The following is a 14,233-nucleotide window of genomic DNA, read 5'->3' on the forward strand; positions in this document are numbered from 1 at the left end:
ACGTGACTCTATATTATATACACAAATATATATTACACGACTACATAGGTATATATATTTTTACGCGATTGTCGAACAGCTGTTTGTGTTAACGTGCGTATGAGTGTATGTGTGCACACGCGTGCGTGCGCGTGCACTTTATGTACACTACCCGGTCGGAAAAGGATAAACACGTAAGGTCTAACCCTTATGTTCAGCCCACCCCACTGTTTAATGTCGACCATTTTTTTTTTTTTTGTTTTTTAAATGCTCCGGACGTGCATATATATATATATATATTCACGATATTATATCGTTGCGAGCGGCTAGCACGCGTTCGAACTTCGGCACACTGCGCGCGTGCCACACCATCTAACAGCGGTTACGTACATCGTAAACGACTTTGCCGGTCAGTCGCGGACGTGGACGAGTGCGGTCCGTACCGGCGTCCGATCGGTTCCGACTGGGCTTTTGCATGCGTGTTCGTCGTTTTCGTTGACGTTTAAAAGAAAGAAAATAATGAGAAAGAGCTGGAGAAAAGTAAGTGAGCGCATCCGTACGTTTGCCAAGTTTTTTCTGTCACGTTCGTTGACTTATCTATTGTTGACCGCCACCCGGGTGGTTTTTATTTTTTATTTATTTATTTATTTATTTTTTTTACAGTCATACAGTAGCGTAGCATATCATACCGCTTACGAAACCGTAGTCGACGTGGTCGTTATTAGTACCGACCGACGTTGTTACGGTACACGTTTGACGTGGTTGTTCGCGCTTTAAACTTGCGACAGTCGTTTTTTTGTAGCCGCACACGCGTTTCCATCATAATATCAAGAGATTAAAGCGGAAAACGTTTACGTTTACAATTTACATCCATCTGGTTTACGAGCTACCCGCGTCGACGGCAGAGAGTCGTTCACATCGCTGTAATCGCAACGTATATCACCAACGGTTATTCGTTTACCGGTGTACTCGCGTGACGATCACGTTCACGGTGGATCATCTCTGCGTGGACGTCACTTAGGAGTAGATCGCATTCGAAAACAATGTCGACGACCGGCACTGCTGAAGACCGTCGGGATACCATCGCTGCGATCGACCGCTTTTAACGACCCGGACCGTTGTGGCCGGACGGACGGCCCGTTATGAATATTCGAGGAGCGGCCGGTGGCAGCGGCGGCGGAAATTCGCCCCCCGACCCCGGGTATTCGGCTGCTCTGGTGGACGTGGGCCGGAAAATGTTGGCCATGGAGGGCGTGCAGCCGGCGATCAGGACCGGGCCGTCGCCGGTCGCGCACAACGGCCGCTATTGGACGCCGGATCGGCGCCGGGAGAACGCCGAGACCGTCCGGTACATCCGGTGCCTGGTGCAGACTTGCGAGACCATCAAACCGTGGACGGCCGGAAATCGCGGACAGGCGTCGTCGTCGGCCACGCCACGGGCCAAGATCACGATGGACCAGTTGCCGCGAATAATGCAAAAGGTTAGTTCGGTTAATACGTTTTCCGGTTACGGTTACGGTCACGTGATTTATTCGTTCCCTGTTCAAACGTAAACCTCGGTGAACCGCCTAAAAAAAACGCGGTGTAGATATAACAAAACAAAATACGGCAACCATGTACCGACCATGAACGTGTTTTCGATGAAATATTTTATAAATTCCATTTTGCGATCTCTTTAATTTTTCTTCCATCGAATAGACATTTATGAAAAACCAAAAGGTATAACACAAATTATGTATTCCTACGATAACGTATGAAAAGCAAACATTATTATCGTTACCTCGAACAGTTCTTAAAATGCTACTTTATAGTAACCGAGTGGTCGTTGAGTGTTTTTTTTATTTTTATTTTGATTCAGCTATACGTTGCGATTTCGAAACGTGGGTTCTTGGAAAATCACCAAAATTAATCATTAAAAAAAAAAAAAAGCAGCATCATAGACGATATTTTCGCACCGATCAACTATTGATAATACTCAAGTGTTAAAGAAAATAATAATAATTATAATGAATGAAAATGTAATTTACGTAATACGGAAAGTCTATTAATGTGAATTCGCCGTGAAAGTGTGCAAGTAACTAAATTCAAGTGAAATATAACTACCCGTATAATAATCATAAATTATTATTTCGATATCGTACAGCAAATAAGCGTTCTCGAGTTAGTTTTCAAAACGGTATGAAAAAGTGATGATAATGAGTATATCATAATGTATTAGATTGCAATACCTATGTATAATATTTACACTATTTTAGTTGGACCAATTATTATTCCGATTCTCAACGTAATATTATAAATGCGATGAAAAACAATGAGTTACGTTGAAACGTTTCGTTCTCACGTGTGTCATTCGTATTAATATGCGCATTCGAAAATCTTCAACTATATTAATTCAAACACTACCGTTCTGATGTGGTCAATTCTAATTTCAAATTGATTTTATGTAACGGGTAAATGCATGTTTTCAGTACAAAACAAGAAATTTATCATGATTGTAGTTTTCTGAAAATTACAATAAAACAGAAGAAATAACCTTTTATTTCCTCGTAACTACTTACAAAACCGTTTCGAAGAAGTTAGCCTAAAATCTTTATCATCGTCATGCAACGTTAAAAATAGTAATTGCTTTTATTTGCATTAAAATCGCGCGCCCACTGCATAAATTAAAACGTTTCAATGTCATGAACAATGTATATCTTATATAAGCCATCGTGATATATGGGGTAGTTATATAATATTCTACTACTCACAACTTAAGGTTATTTGTGAATTAAAAAAATATTTTACATTACTTTAGATTTTATATAATTGAAACAAGTATATTATTGGATAATTTTAATTTACATTATATTAAATAACTATTCTATTATCTTATTTTGAAGAATGAAAATCATAAATATGTAAATACTTCGTTTGAAAATTTTAATTGTAGGTGATTGATGATTCATTAGAATAGCTATAGGTTAGTCGATAAGTAATAAAACAAAACAATATAAACGACTTGTGTGTGTTACAAAGAAGAACGAACATTTTGAAAATATAATATATTATATAATAGAAGATAATATAAATACGTTGAGCAGACAATAAATAAAATCATACTGTAACTTCAATACTTTCACGTAAATCAACGAGAAGCATGCATTAAGTTTGTGTGTAGTCGGTGGAATCGCGTGCTCTAACAGAGTATAAGACTTCATATTTTGCGCGGTTGTAGGTCTCCAGAGGAGCAAAAACTATACCCGCAGAATAATAATATAATTTGATATGGCCATTGTTATTATATATTCTCGTCTACCGCAGTAGTGTAATTATCGAACTCGTATACCTATCACTAGGGAAGCGTTTTCGAGTGGGCCTGAACGATTCGATGTGTTCGCGTTCCTCGCGGTTGCGAGTCTCGGAGGGATGGCGTGTCGGAACCGCTTTAACCAAATCGTGTTATTATACGACACTCCGGGTGGTTCGTCGTTATCCGTTTTACCGCAATCTATCCTTATCTACCGTACGCAGGTGCGGGTCACGGTGAACATGGGTCCATGGGGTAGGGGGTAGATGGAACATTGAAGTCGATAAATCACGCGGAGCGCGCGCACGCGTCAGTTCCTCGACACGTTACGTTACGTACGCGCACGGTATGACGTACACGTGCTTTGCGTTACTCGTCGAATTTGCATACGTACGTACATATTTCATATAGGGGTGAAGGGTTGGGTAGGTATTCATGACCGAAGGTAATACATGTATATGTACGACGGGGTAAAAACGCACCAGACGCACCATAAAAAGGGGTGGAAAAATACCATGATCTATGATACACCCCCGATGCAGCGTATTTCAGTTACGTCTACTCCAGTGATATAATTATTACATTATTATTATATTTTTTTTTTTTCAAGGCCTTTAAGACCAGTATCGTCACAATTTTTTGTGAGGTCCTAGGCGAAAGCAGTAACATTTTTTACACCTAAATAATCGAATTCTACCAATTGTGGGCCTTCGGATTTATTTAAGTTTGAGGTCCTAGGCAATTGCCTATGTTGCCTGACCGCTAGTTAACGGAACTGTTTATGACCACTTTTAAGACTATCTCGTCTGTATTACAAATCCTTTTTTATTCTTTTTTATTCTCCGTTACCTATTTTCAGTCCTGGTCAATATCATTGCCTCCTCTGGCTCTTATGAAATATTTTCTCATATCTTCCCAACCTAGCATTGACTTCCTTTATAAGTTTAACATGTATTGTATATATCAGGGATGGGCAACTGGTGCTCCGCGAGCCACATCCGATCCGCGTACATTTTTTATCTGGCCCGTGCTCCATTTTCAAATTATTTCATAACATTTCACCGTTTATCGGTATTTCATTTTATCACTTTGAACGTAATATATTAGGTTTTTCTCTATAACTGAATTGTAGCTAATTTATTAAATGTATGAATATAATATATGTATATTGACATAGCTAACATAGCTATAGGTATTGGGTAAGTATTGTATTGGTTTATTCGTTAAATTAAATTATATAAAGTAAATGGTGTTTGTCAATTTTAATGACTATTTTTTATTTTTTGCTTTTTTTTACTTCGGCCCGCCAGATTTCAAAACGCTATAAATTGGCCTTTGATTTGCTCATCCCAAATGTGCATTATAGCAGGGGTCTCTAAACTACAGCCCGCGAAAAAGTTTTAACCGGCCCGTGGCCCGCATAGGACGCATAGATAAATATAGATATATAAAATATATAAAATATAAGATAGGTATGTGTAATTCAGAAAATCGTTATCGCGGGCACGTATCATAATAATTTATGAACTGAAATTATTTTATCTATTTATTTATTTTATTTATAATTTATAAACGCCAAACGGCAATTTTAAGTTACAGATTGAGTATAAGTTTAAAATTAATAGATATAATAATAATAGTAAAAATACACACAAAAACAGAACATATGGAAACACAACATAATATAAACTAAGTAATACCTTAATTTAATAATATAAAACTATATTTAAATACATATTAAAATCAAAATTAAGATGGTTTAGATTGCGAAGCATTCTATGCAAGGGTTGATTATGTCCACATAATGTATTGTGAGTTGGAACTTGGAAAAGTGAGTGATTTCTGTAAAAGAAGGAAGAGATACGAAAACCTATGTTAGAAAGGAGATCGGGTGCATCCATGGTGCCAAATAGGAGCGAGGTTATAAAGTGCTCATCAGCATTTTGTCGACGAGTTGACAGCATTGATATTCCCAATGTACTACGTAATAAGGAATAGTCATGTGTAGGGTAAGGTATCTTCATTATGTAGGCAATGTAAGAAAAAAAAAACTATTTTGTACGCGCTCGAGTCTTAATTCATCTTTAGCTAAGTAGGGATGCCTTACTACCACTCCGTATTCTAATATTGAACGTACTAATGAGAAGTATAATGTGCAGAGACAACGAGCAGAAGAAAACTGTTTAGTATTGCGTTTAATAAAACCCAATACTTTTAAAGCTTTACCTACAGTGACATTTATATGGTGCTTAAAATTTAATGATGGTTTATAATGAATACCAAGATTTTTATAGAGGGAAACACGGTTAAGAGAAGTGTCATTAAGAGAATAGTTGTGGTGAATAGAAGATCGCTGTCTAGAAAACGACATGACATGACATTTGTTTATATTAAGGCTAAGACCAATGGAGTTCGCCCAACTTGTAAAAATATCGAGTTCAGATTGAAGGATATAACATTGATTAAGATTGTCTATTTTAAGAATGATTTTTATGTCATCAGCAAAAAGAAGAAGTTTAGCCTTTGTGATCCATTTGGTTATTGAGTTAATGAACAGAATAAATAAAAAAAGGACTAAGGCGATCACAAAACATATGAACGACTTCAATCTCAAATTATAAGGTAGAGGTGTTCTTATTTGCGATACTTACACATTAGTAAAAGCTTAAAATTTATTTGAAATACAAATTTCAAAATATTGTTTTACTCATTTTTTTATTTGCGATATATATAATAAAGAATATAAAACACAATTTCCAATCGAATTTGCTCAAAAAATAATTTCTGAACTTAAAATTAAATTTAAATAACGTTCTTCTGACTTTGACGTAAAATCTGAAGATATATATATCTTTCAAAATCCGTTTTTTGTGATATTGAGAAGTTACCTCTTACACTTCAAATGGAAATGATTGATTTGTAATGTAACGATGCACTGAAAATATAACATCGCGAAGAGACTTTAGTTGATTTTAATAAATTTCTACCAGATATACAATATCCAAATTAAAAAAAAATTGCTATTGATTATATCTCTGTATTTACTACAACTTATTTGTGTGAACAAAATTTTTCCAAAATGAAATACATCAAATCAAAATATAGATAATATAGATCGGCCATGATGGACAAACATTTGGAAGCAATTTTGAAAATCGGAACTAGTGACATACAACCTCAATTCCATATAATATTGGCAGAAAAACATCAATTTCATAATTCTCATTAATAAAAAAATTATTTCAAAAATTTATTTATCTTATATTTATATTTGTTTTTATTTAAGTATATTTTAAAGTAAACAATATTTTATAAAAAAATGTAAACATATTTATTTACCTATATTTTCATGAAATTAAACATTATATGTGTTAATAAACTTTTGGACCACTAAATGCATTTGATTTTTTTTGTGGCCCTTGAATAAAAAAAGTTTAGAGACCCCTGCATTATACCATCGTTGAAATTCAATATGTTACAATAACATTACATACGTAAGTGTTCACTGGTGATAGGATACGAGTTTAGTGATAAATCATTAAGTCGAATGACTTAATGTTGTATAAAATTTAAATCCAAATCCCACCCGAATACTCTACAGTGGAAGGCTTCATTGTCACTTCGAAGAAATAAAAAAAAGAAAAGGAAACATTAGGTGCAATGTATTATCGTTTTTTATAACAAACGAGAACTTTTTTACTTTTTGCACTTGGCGATTATACATTTTTCAATTTTTCAAATGAACGTAAAGTGACAATTTACAGTGTAAACGATCCAACACGTGTTGCAATAATAATGATAAATTATTACACAATATAATTGTGATTAACAATCGGTATCGTTTTCATCTGCGCAGATACTCGGAAACAAAATTCGGAACAACAGGGATCATAAATTCGTCAATAACTGGACGCCAAGTCATTTTGTCAACGACTGTCTGTTTTGGCACAACTTCTACAGGCACTTTCATCGCTCGTCCGACTTGGTATTGAGCGCGCACGTGAGTCGATCGGTGGGGGCATCGTACATGGGTGACAGCGGCGGCGGTCTATGTGCATTAAATTTGCACGCCGCCTTATAATAATATTATTATATAGTGTTGACAATAGGTCGATGAATGGTATTTGATAAATGCACTTAATTGTGTGGTCGAAATTTATCGCACGTGACCCTTTGACCAACTCACCTTTCGATAATTGCAGCAGAAATGTATACATTATCTCTAATCAGAACGTTGGAATAAAAATATAAATTTTTATTTTTTATCGAATTACGAACATTTGCGGTGCAATGTGAAAAAAATATCGGTACCTATATACTTTTACTATTTGATATTTTTGATTTCTGAATCAAAATTTCAGTGTTTATACTTATTTCAAAACTTATTAAAATCCATAAATAAATAAGTATATATTATTATAATTATTATTATTATTATTATTATTATTTATTGTTATTATTTAGTGTTCATTAATATATATTATGATTGATAATTAATTACATTTTTGACGTTGCCCAAAATGTTTTCAATTTTTTTTTTTTCGACTTTTGAGCATTAAAACTAATTATAAGATCATATTGCATCCAGATTTCTATGTAATAACGATAATATCTAATTACAAAATTAATGTCTTAGTTAAAATAATGGCAGAATACCAACGATATCGTCCAACACGGACGCACATTCGAATTGCCTATGTTTAACGCCGTTTTACTCAATAAAAAAAAAAACAAATTTTTTACAAATCTCCTAGTTATTACTTCATTTATTTAACATAGCGGAACTCCTTACTTATTATTAATTTATTATTCAAATTGAATATTACTTTTCAAATCATTTTTTATATTTTTAATTTTAATTATTTATATTAACTTAAGTATTCACATGACATAACTTTTTTTAAATAATAGCACCGCTTATACTATTTCTTTTGAAGAGTTGTATAAGCTCATCATAGTATATTTATCAAATAACAACGATTATATAGTATTTTTATGAGTGTTGTGGAAATGAGAATATTTTGATGAACGAGTGAAGTGACAAGAGAAGATAGAATAAGAAACGAATATGTGAGTGGTAGTATTGATGTAGCGACTATAGTGAACAAGATGAGAGAAAATAGACCAAGCTGGTTTGGGCTTGTGATGAGACGAGAGGAAAAAAATGCAGTAAGAGTTTTTATGAAAACTAACGGTGAAAGAAAAAAATGAAGAGAAATACCACAAAAGAGATGATTTGATACGTTTGAGATTGATACGAAGGCTGTTGGTGTGTGCGTAGGAGATGTAGAAAATTTAGACAAGTGAAGGCTTAGGACAAAGTTTGCCGACCTTAAATAGTTGTGAGAAAAGTGAAGGAAAGAAGAAGAATAACAAAAACAACAATTTTATTTTAATACACTGAAGCATAATCATTTTAATCTTTGACTGCATGTAAACTCCTACACACATGACCTTTTTACCTGAATTTAAAACATAGTGTAATCCCATACACAGATCCTTTTTACCTGTCAATAAAATATGGTAAAACTCCTACATAGACTTTTTTTTAGATAGAGGTTAAAGCTAGATGACATAAACACCAAACACTTAAAAATATTGTGTCACATAATATGATGCTCTATCATTATCGAGGTGGTGTAATATGTATTTTACTCATATCTCATAATATTAATTTTATTCGTTTCATTGTTCATTATATACATTCGTGTGTATTCATAATGAACATTTTATTCAGTGCAGTAGACATTTATACTTGTATAAACACCTGTCATTTTGACGTACTTTTTCGAGATCGTATAGAAGATTCTTGGACAAACGATAACGTATAAAATTACGCCGTATAATCAGTGTGTATTTTGTGTCCATTCTTTGCGTCAGTAGTATTTTTGTAAAATAATAATAAAATAATAATTACAATTGATTTTAGGTACAGTTAAAAATGGTAAAAAACTTTTATTATTAAATAACATTATTGCATAAAAAAAATTATATAATTACATGATTTTGTAATTGAGCTTTATCTTATTTTTAAAATAATAAGACTGATTTTCTTTTTATTTGGATTATAAAATAAAGGATGTTTTAGTAAAATATATTTATTTTTAGTAATTAATAAATATTTAGTAATTAAGATTTTTGTAACTTAAGTGTAGGAGTTAACACTAAATGTGTAGAAGTTAGCACTATATCCATATAGGAGACCTATTATTTATTTTTGATTTTTAGTCTTTGATTTGAGCCTCAGTATAAAATTATAACTTAAATTTCGTAGATTCTGAATGAAATGGAGAAAATAATTGATAAACCCTACTGTTTTTTTCTTTTTTTTTTTGTGTAAATGATTTCGACCAGAATAATTACTTCAATTATTACAACTAAAAGAGAATTCCAATATAAAATGTTATTTGATTGTTACTTTAATGTAGATAATATTATCAGTTTGCCTTATGATTATGATAAATCGATGAAAAGTTATTAAAAATAGCCTAACCTTCATTTAACTATTTACAGATTAGTGAAAAGATTTGAGCTTAAATATAAACACAAAAAAGAAAAAAACAATGTTTTGAGTATAAACTACTAACAAAATGAATAAAATTATAAGAATCCTCTATATTTTTATAGCAAAAATTCTTTACAAAATTCAATTGGAAACTGGATAAAAGCCTTTTATAAGATTTCCTCTGTGGTTAAAAAATTAATTTTCTAAAGAGTCTCAAACACTTTATATAAGCATTGCAAAATTCAATTTTGAAGAAATTGGATAATGCCATTAAACGATATTAGTTATTTAGTTAAATATATTTCGTATTTTCGAAGTATTACAATAAAAATTGTGCTATATATAGATACTGAAATAAGTAAATTTTCCCACAATTTAGATATATTTTTCTTATAAATGTTAGAGCATTAAAACTCAGTTTTCAACTGAATTAATTAAGAAAATTGGTTCTTTTACTGTTTCAAACCATATATATAAATATAAACTGATCCACTCGACCTGTTTTTTTTTTTTTTTAGTTTCAAGTTTAAAATACCGATATTGAAATACCATTCATCTATCCCTGTATCTTGTCCTATCATAAAGTTACAACCCAACTTAAAAAATTTGCTCTTTTAATTCACAAAAAAACAAAATATTAACTTATTAACATTGAAAGTTTAAAAATTATTATTTTTTATTTTTTTTTGTACTTAAAACTTTTAATGGTTTATTGAGTCTTTGAATAAAATAGAAATATATTGTTTTAGTTGTGCGAAGAAGCACAAAACTGGGCAAATAATTTGGCACATACTGAAACGTTCGCCTATCAAAACAAAATCAACTACGGTCAAAATCTATTCTGCAGAAAACTAACAGATAGGACAGTCGAAATCGAAGGTAAGACTAAATTATACTATATACTTCAGGAATCGCATCACAAATATAGATGTGGTACGGTCTGAAAAAATAAATCTTGGATATTAAACTTTGTAGATACTTTACGTTTTTTAATCAAATATCAATACTATGTAGTAATCGCAAAAATTCAGAGTTTTTCAATATATTATTAGGTCATTGATTTATTTTAAATAATTTCAGGGAAAGATGTGGTTCGCGAGTGGTATTCGTCTTCAAAAGTGTATAAGCCAAGGAAGAACCCGAGAATGTACTCGGCAAACATAAATTCGGGTAATCGTCGCAATTCGGTTATCATGTATACTTGTGTGTGTATAGTGTGTTTGTGTGTATGTGTGTCGATGTGAGTGTGAAATAACATACAATTTAGGTTTATTTTTATTTTTGTTTTCTTTTGCAGGTCCTTTCACGCAACTCGTTTGGTCAAACACGAAAGAGTTGGGCGTCGGGAAAGCGTGCAGCCGTTCGGGCAGGATGATCGTAGTGGCCAATTACCATCCGAAAGGCAACGTGAACGGACAGTATGCCAACAACGTGCACATGAATCAATATTTCTTACCTGTAAACAAAAAAAAATTAGAAATAATCACGAGACACTGAGAAAAACAGATCGTTTGGGCGGATATACCAACAATACCCGTTCTCTGGTAGCCGGGTCTTTTTTTATTATTCTGTACTTTTTTCCGCTGCTCGTTTGGAGATTGAATTCGGTGCGTACAATAATGCGGAAAACTATTTTATGTTTCCATCTCACCGATTCGACTTTATTGACTGCAATATTCGAGATACTGTTGGACGAAAATCAATTACAACAATATGTATGTGTGGACGCTTTTATTACAATAGGTTGTTGTCTATGCGGTTTTACAATGATGATTTTCGTTTCAATATTTACACGTGTCAATACGAAAATTGATTGCTGGTCACCGCAATTCTAATGAAATGCACGGCTAATACGTACAGCAAAGACACAATCAAGTTCATAAAATAATATGTCGTGTTAATATGAAAAAAAAAAACTTAATCGAATTTTATTATAATTATATAATCATCATTATATGACTGGTTCAAACATTCAACTATTGTACACACGGAAATTGTATATTTATTTATTTATTTATTTATTTAATTAATATACGCCATACAGCTTTTAATACAATTTAAATAATGATACTATTTTGAAATGTATACAATTAAATGGGTAATATATGATAAACAGTTATTGAGTAGTTGACAAAAATGAAGAAAAAAATAACAATTTACCTATAAAAAGAGAAGAAGGGGTCCGAGTATGCTTTTTGCATGCAACGAAAAGGTTGGTTAACTGAATAATTTGTTTGAGTTGTTGGGATATGGAAAGGAACAGAATGACGCATGAGACGAGATGGGGCTTTAAAGTTAAGTTGTATTAATAAAGAGGATGAGTCAATTTTTCCATTGAGTAAATTTTGTAGGAATAATAAATTAGCAGCATGCCTACGGTCGGCTAAAGAACTTAGATTTAAGTGTGATAATACAGGAGCGTAATTATGGAGGGGGCAATCAATGTTTTGTACGTAACTGACAAACCTCAAGAATTTTCTTTGAACTTTTTCAAGTTGAAGAGAGGCTGAAACACTATTAGGATCCCAAAAGACTGAACCGTATTCCAGAATAGGTCTTACTAGTTCGCAATATAAAGCCTTAAGGGGTGTTGATAATTTAAAAAACGCTGAAATACGCATAATAAAACCTAGTGTTTTAAGTCCTTTGCAGCATATATTATCAATGTGTAAATTAGGATTAAGAGTAGGAGTAAGAATAAATCCTAAACCACGTACTGAACAATTAACAGAAGAAATGGAGTTATTATTGATGAAGTAAGTAAATTTAAATGGATTTTTTGTGCGACCAAATGTCATAGAATGACATTTACTAATATTAAATGGTAAACCTTAAGTATTAGCCTAGAACACCAGTCTGTTTAAATCACTCTGAAGTAGGTCGTAATCATTTATTGAATTTATACGCAGAAACAATTTTATGTCATCAGCAAATGCTAAAAGTTGAGATTGTTGTAATACTTGGTTGGCACTATTAACGAAGAGGGAGATGAGCAAGGGAGATAGTAGAGGGTACGATAGTAGAAGGTGATTTAACACCATGAATCTTGACTATTTGCTTCCTATTGGAAATAAATGAGCCAATCTAAGACAGCAGAGGTTCCCCTAGACCAGAACGAGCAAGTATATATAATATAGCATAGTTATTAACCCGATCGAAGGCCTTATTGAAGTCGGTGTAGACCATGTCAACCGTAGGTATTATATATAATAATAATATGTATTACTTTTCAATCGTGCATTTTTCTATTACTATTGGTGGACAGTGTATGATTAATGTTTTCCATGTATCATATTGTTTAATATATTACTAATATGCGACTGATTGGTATTACATCAAATTGGCTCTCTACATGAAAATGGCGTGTTCAAAGTTGTCGAACGAGATACTGAATAATGTCAATTTAATTTTAAAACAAGCTAAATTGATACATTCTTAAAATTTAACCGTGCCATTCGATTCATAATTTTACCTAATTCTCGACACAACGATTATATTTTAATGTTTACGCAAAATATGTAAACAAAAACAACATTTTACTGACAACCTCGTCTCATCACCACTTCTAGATCACACTCTTATTACTTAGTATTTAATTAGAAACTTTTAATGCATTACATTTTAACGAATATTGACTTAAATTCGATTAAAATATTAAAATTTCACTCTTGCGTTGTAGCCATACACATAGCATTTAGAAAATAATCATCTAATTCGTTTGATTCTTTGTTCAACGAACTTTCGTTTTAATAAATATTATCAAAATGAAAATTAAATTAATAAATTAATAAATACGTTTCAAAAGTAGATCAGTGATCTTTTTTTAACAATGTCAATATACGAGTAGTTTCATGGCATGATGAAATATTATTATATATTTCTTATACTATACTAGATGTATACTAACGCACTGCATTTGAGTAATAAATATTAAATAACACATACATTTCCAGTTAATAACTAGTATATAATCGTTTGAATATAAATCAAATTATTCAAAATTATTTTTATTTCAGAGTATTAAAATAGAATAAAGCGTATTAAAAGTGTTATTATTATTATAACATTATCAAATTAATAAGGCTTCAACATTTGAGGTCATCAACTAAATATTTTCACGTATTTATCTCAACATTTTCAAATTAACTTCCCCTTCCACAACTAGACACGAAGGAGTAGTTATTACAAGTTCGTATTGGACACTCTCGTTTAATACATATATATCTTATAACCAAAGAAAAGCATCTAATCTCCGAGTTCTGTAACAAAAAAATTACCACAAAACACTTAATAGAATGGTCTAAATTTAGCAGTTTCAGAAAAATTTTAGGAAACCCACTTGTGATGAAACAAGCACTTCGAGAAGAAAAATCGGGAAAGATTTTCAAGTTTTTTACAAATATAGGTTAATCAAAGCTAATGTAAAAGTATTATTATTTTATTCGAATATAGAAGTTTTA

The 14,233-nt window shown here is 32.1% G+C and overlaps 1 protein-coding gene across 4 annotated transcripts; it reads left to right on the forward strand.

The window, feature by feature from the left end:
• The first annotated feature begins 250 nt into the window (after positions 1 to 250).
• LOC112688448 (repressed by EFG1 protein 1-like) lies at positions 251 to 11,628 on the forward strand. Of its 4 annotated transcripts, none has more exons than XM_025561625.1 (6): positions 251 to 519; positions 643 to 1,460; positions 7,125 to 7,268; positions 10,523 to 10,652; positions 10,854 to 11,013; positions 11,071 to 11,628. In XM_025561625.1, the coding sequence occupies exons 2-6, from the start codon at positions 1,122 to 1,124 to the stop codon at positions 11,606 to 11,608; spliced, it is 1,311 nt and encodes a 436-aa protein (XP_025417410.1). In that variant the 5' UTR covers positions 251 to 519; positions 643 to 1,121; the 3' UTR covers positions 11,609 to 11,628. The 4 variants fall into 4 exon arrangements, with proteins under 4 accessions (XP_025417410.1, XP_025417414.1, XP_025417411.1 ...); XM_025561629.1 differs by having other exon boundaries at positions 10,854 to 10,999; positions 11,071 to 11,242; XM_025561627.1 differs by having other exon boundaries at positions 260 to 519; positions 10,854 to 10,943; positions 11,071 to 11,355.
• Positions 11,629 to 14,233: the final 2,605 nt, after the last annotated feature.

This window comes from Sipha flava, unplaced genomic scaffold, assembly GCF_003268045.1.
Source record: "Sipha flava isolate LNK unplaced genomic scaffold, YSA_version1 38_pilon_pilon, whole genome shotgun sequence".
Lineage (NCBI taxonomy): Eukaryota > Metazoa > Arthropoda > Insecta > Hemiptera > Aphididae > Sipha > Sipha flava.

Excerpts from the sequence above, each read along its gene's own strand:
- LOC112688448 (XM_025561625.1), top strand. The coding sequence starts at position 1,122 with ATGAATATTCGAGGAGCGGCCGGTGGCAGCGGCGGCGGAAATTCGCCC. Across the intron at positions 1,461-7,124 it reads TGCCGCGAATAATGCAAAAG|ATACTCGGAAACAAAATTCG; the intron begins GTTAGTTCGGTT and ends TCATCTGCGCAG. Across the intron at positions 7,269-10,522 it reads ACTTGGTATTGAGCGCGCAC|TTGTGCGAAGAAGCACAAAA; the intron begins GTGAGTCGATCG and ends ATATTGTTTTAG.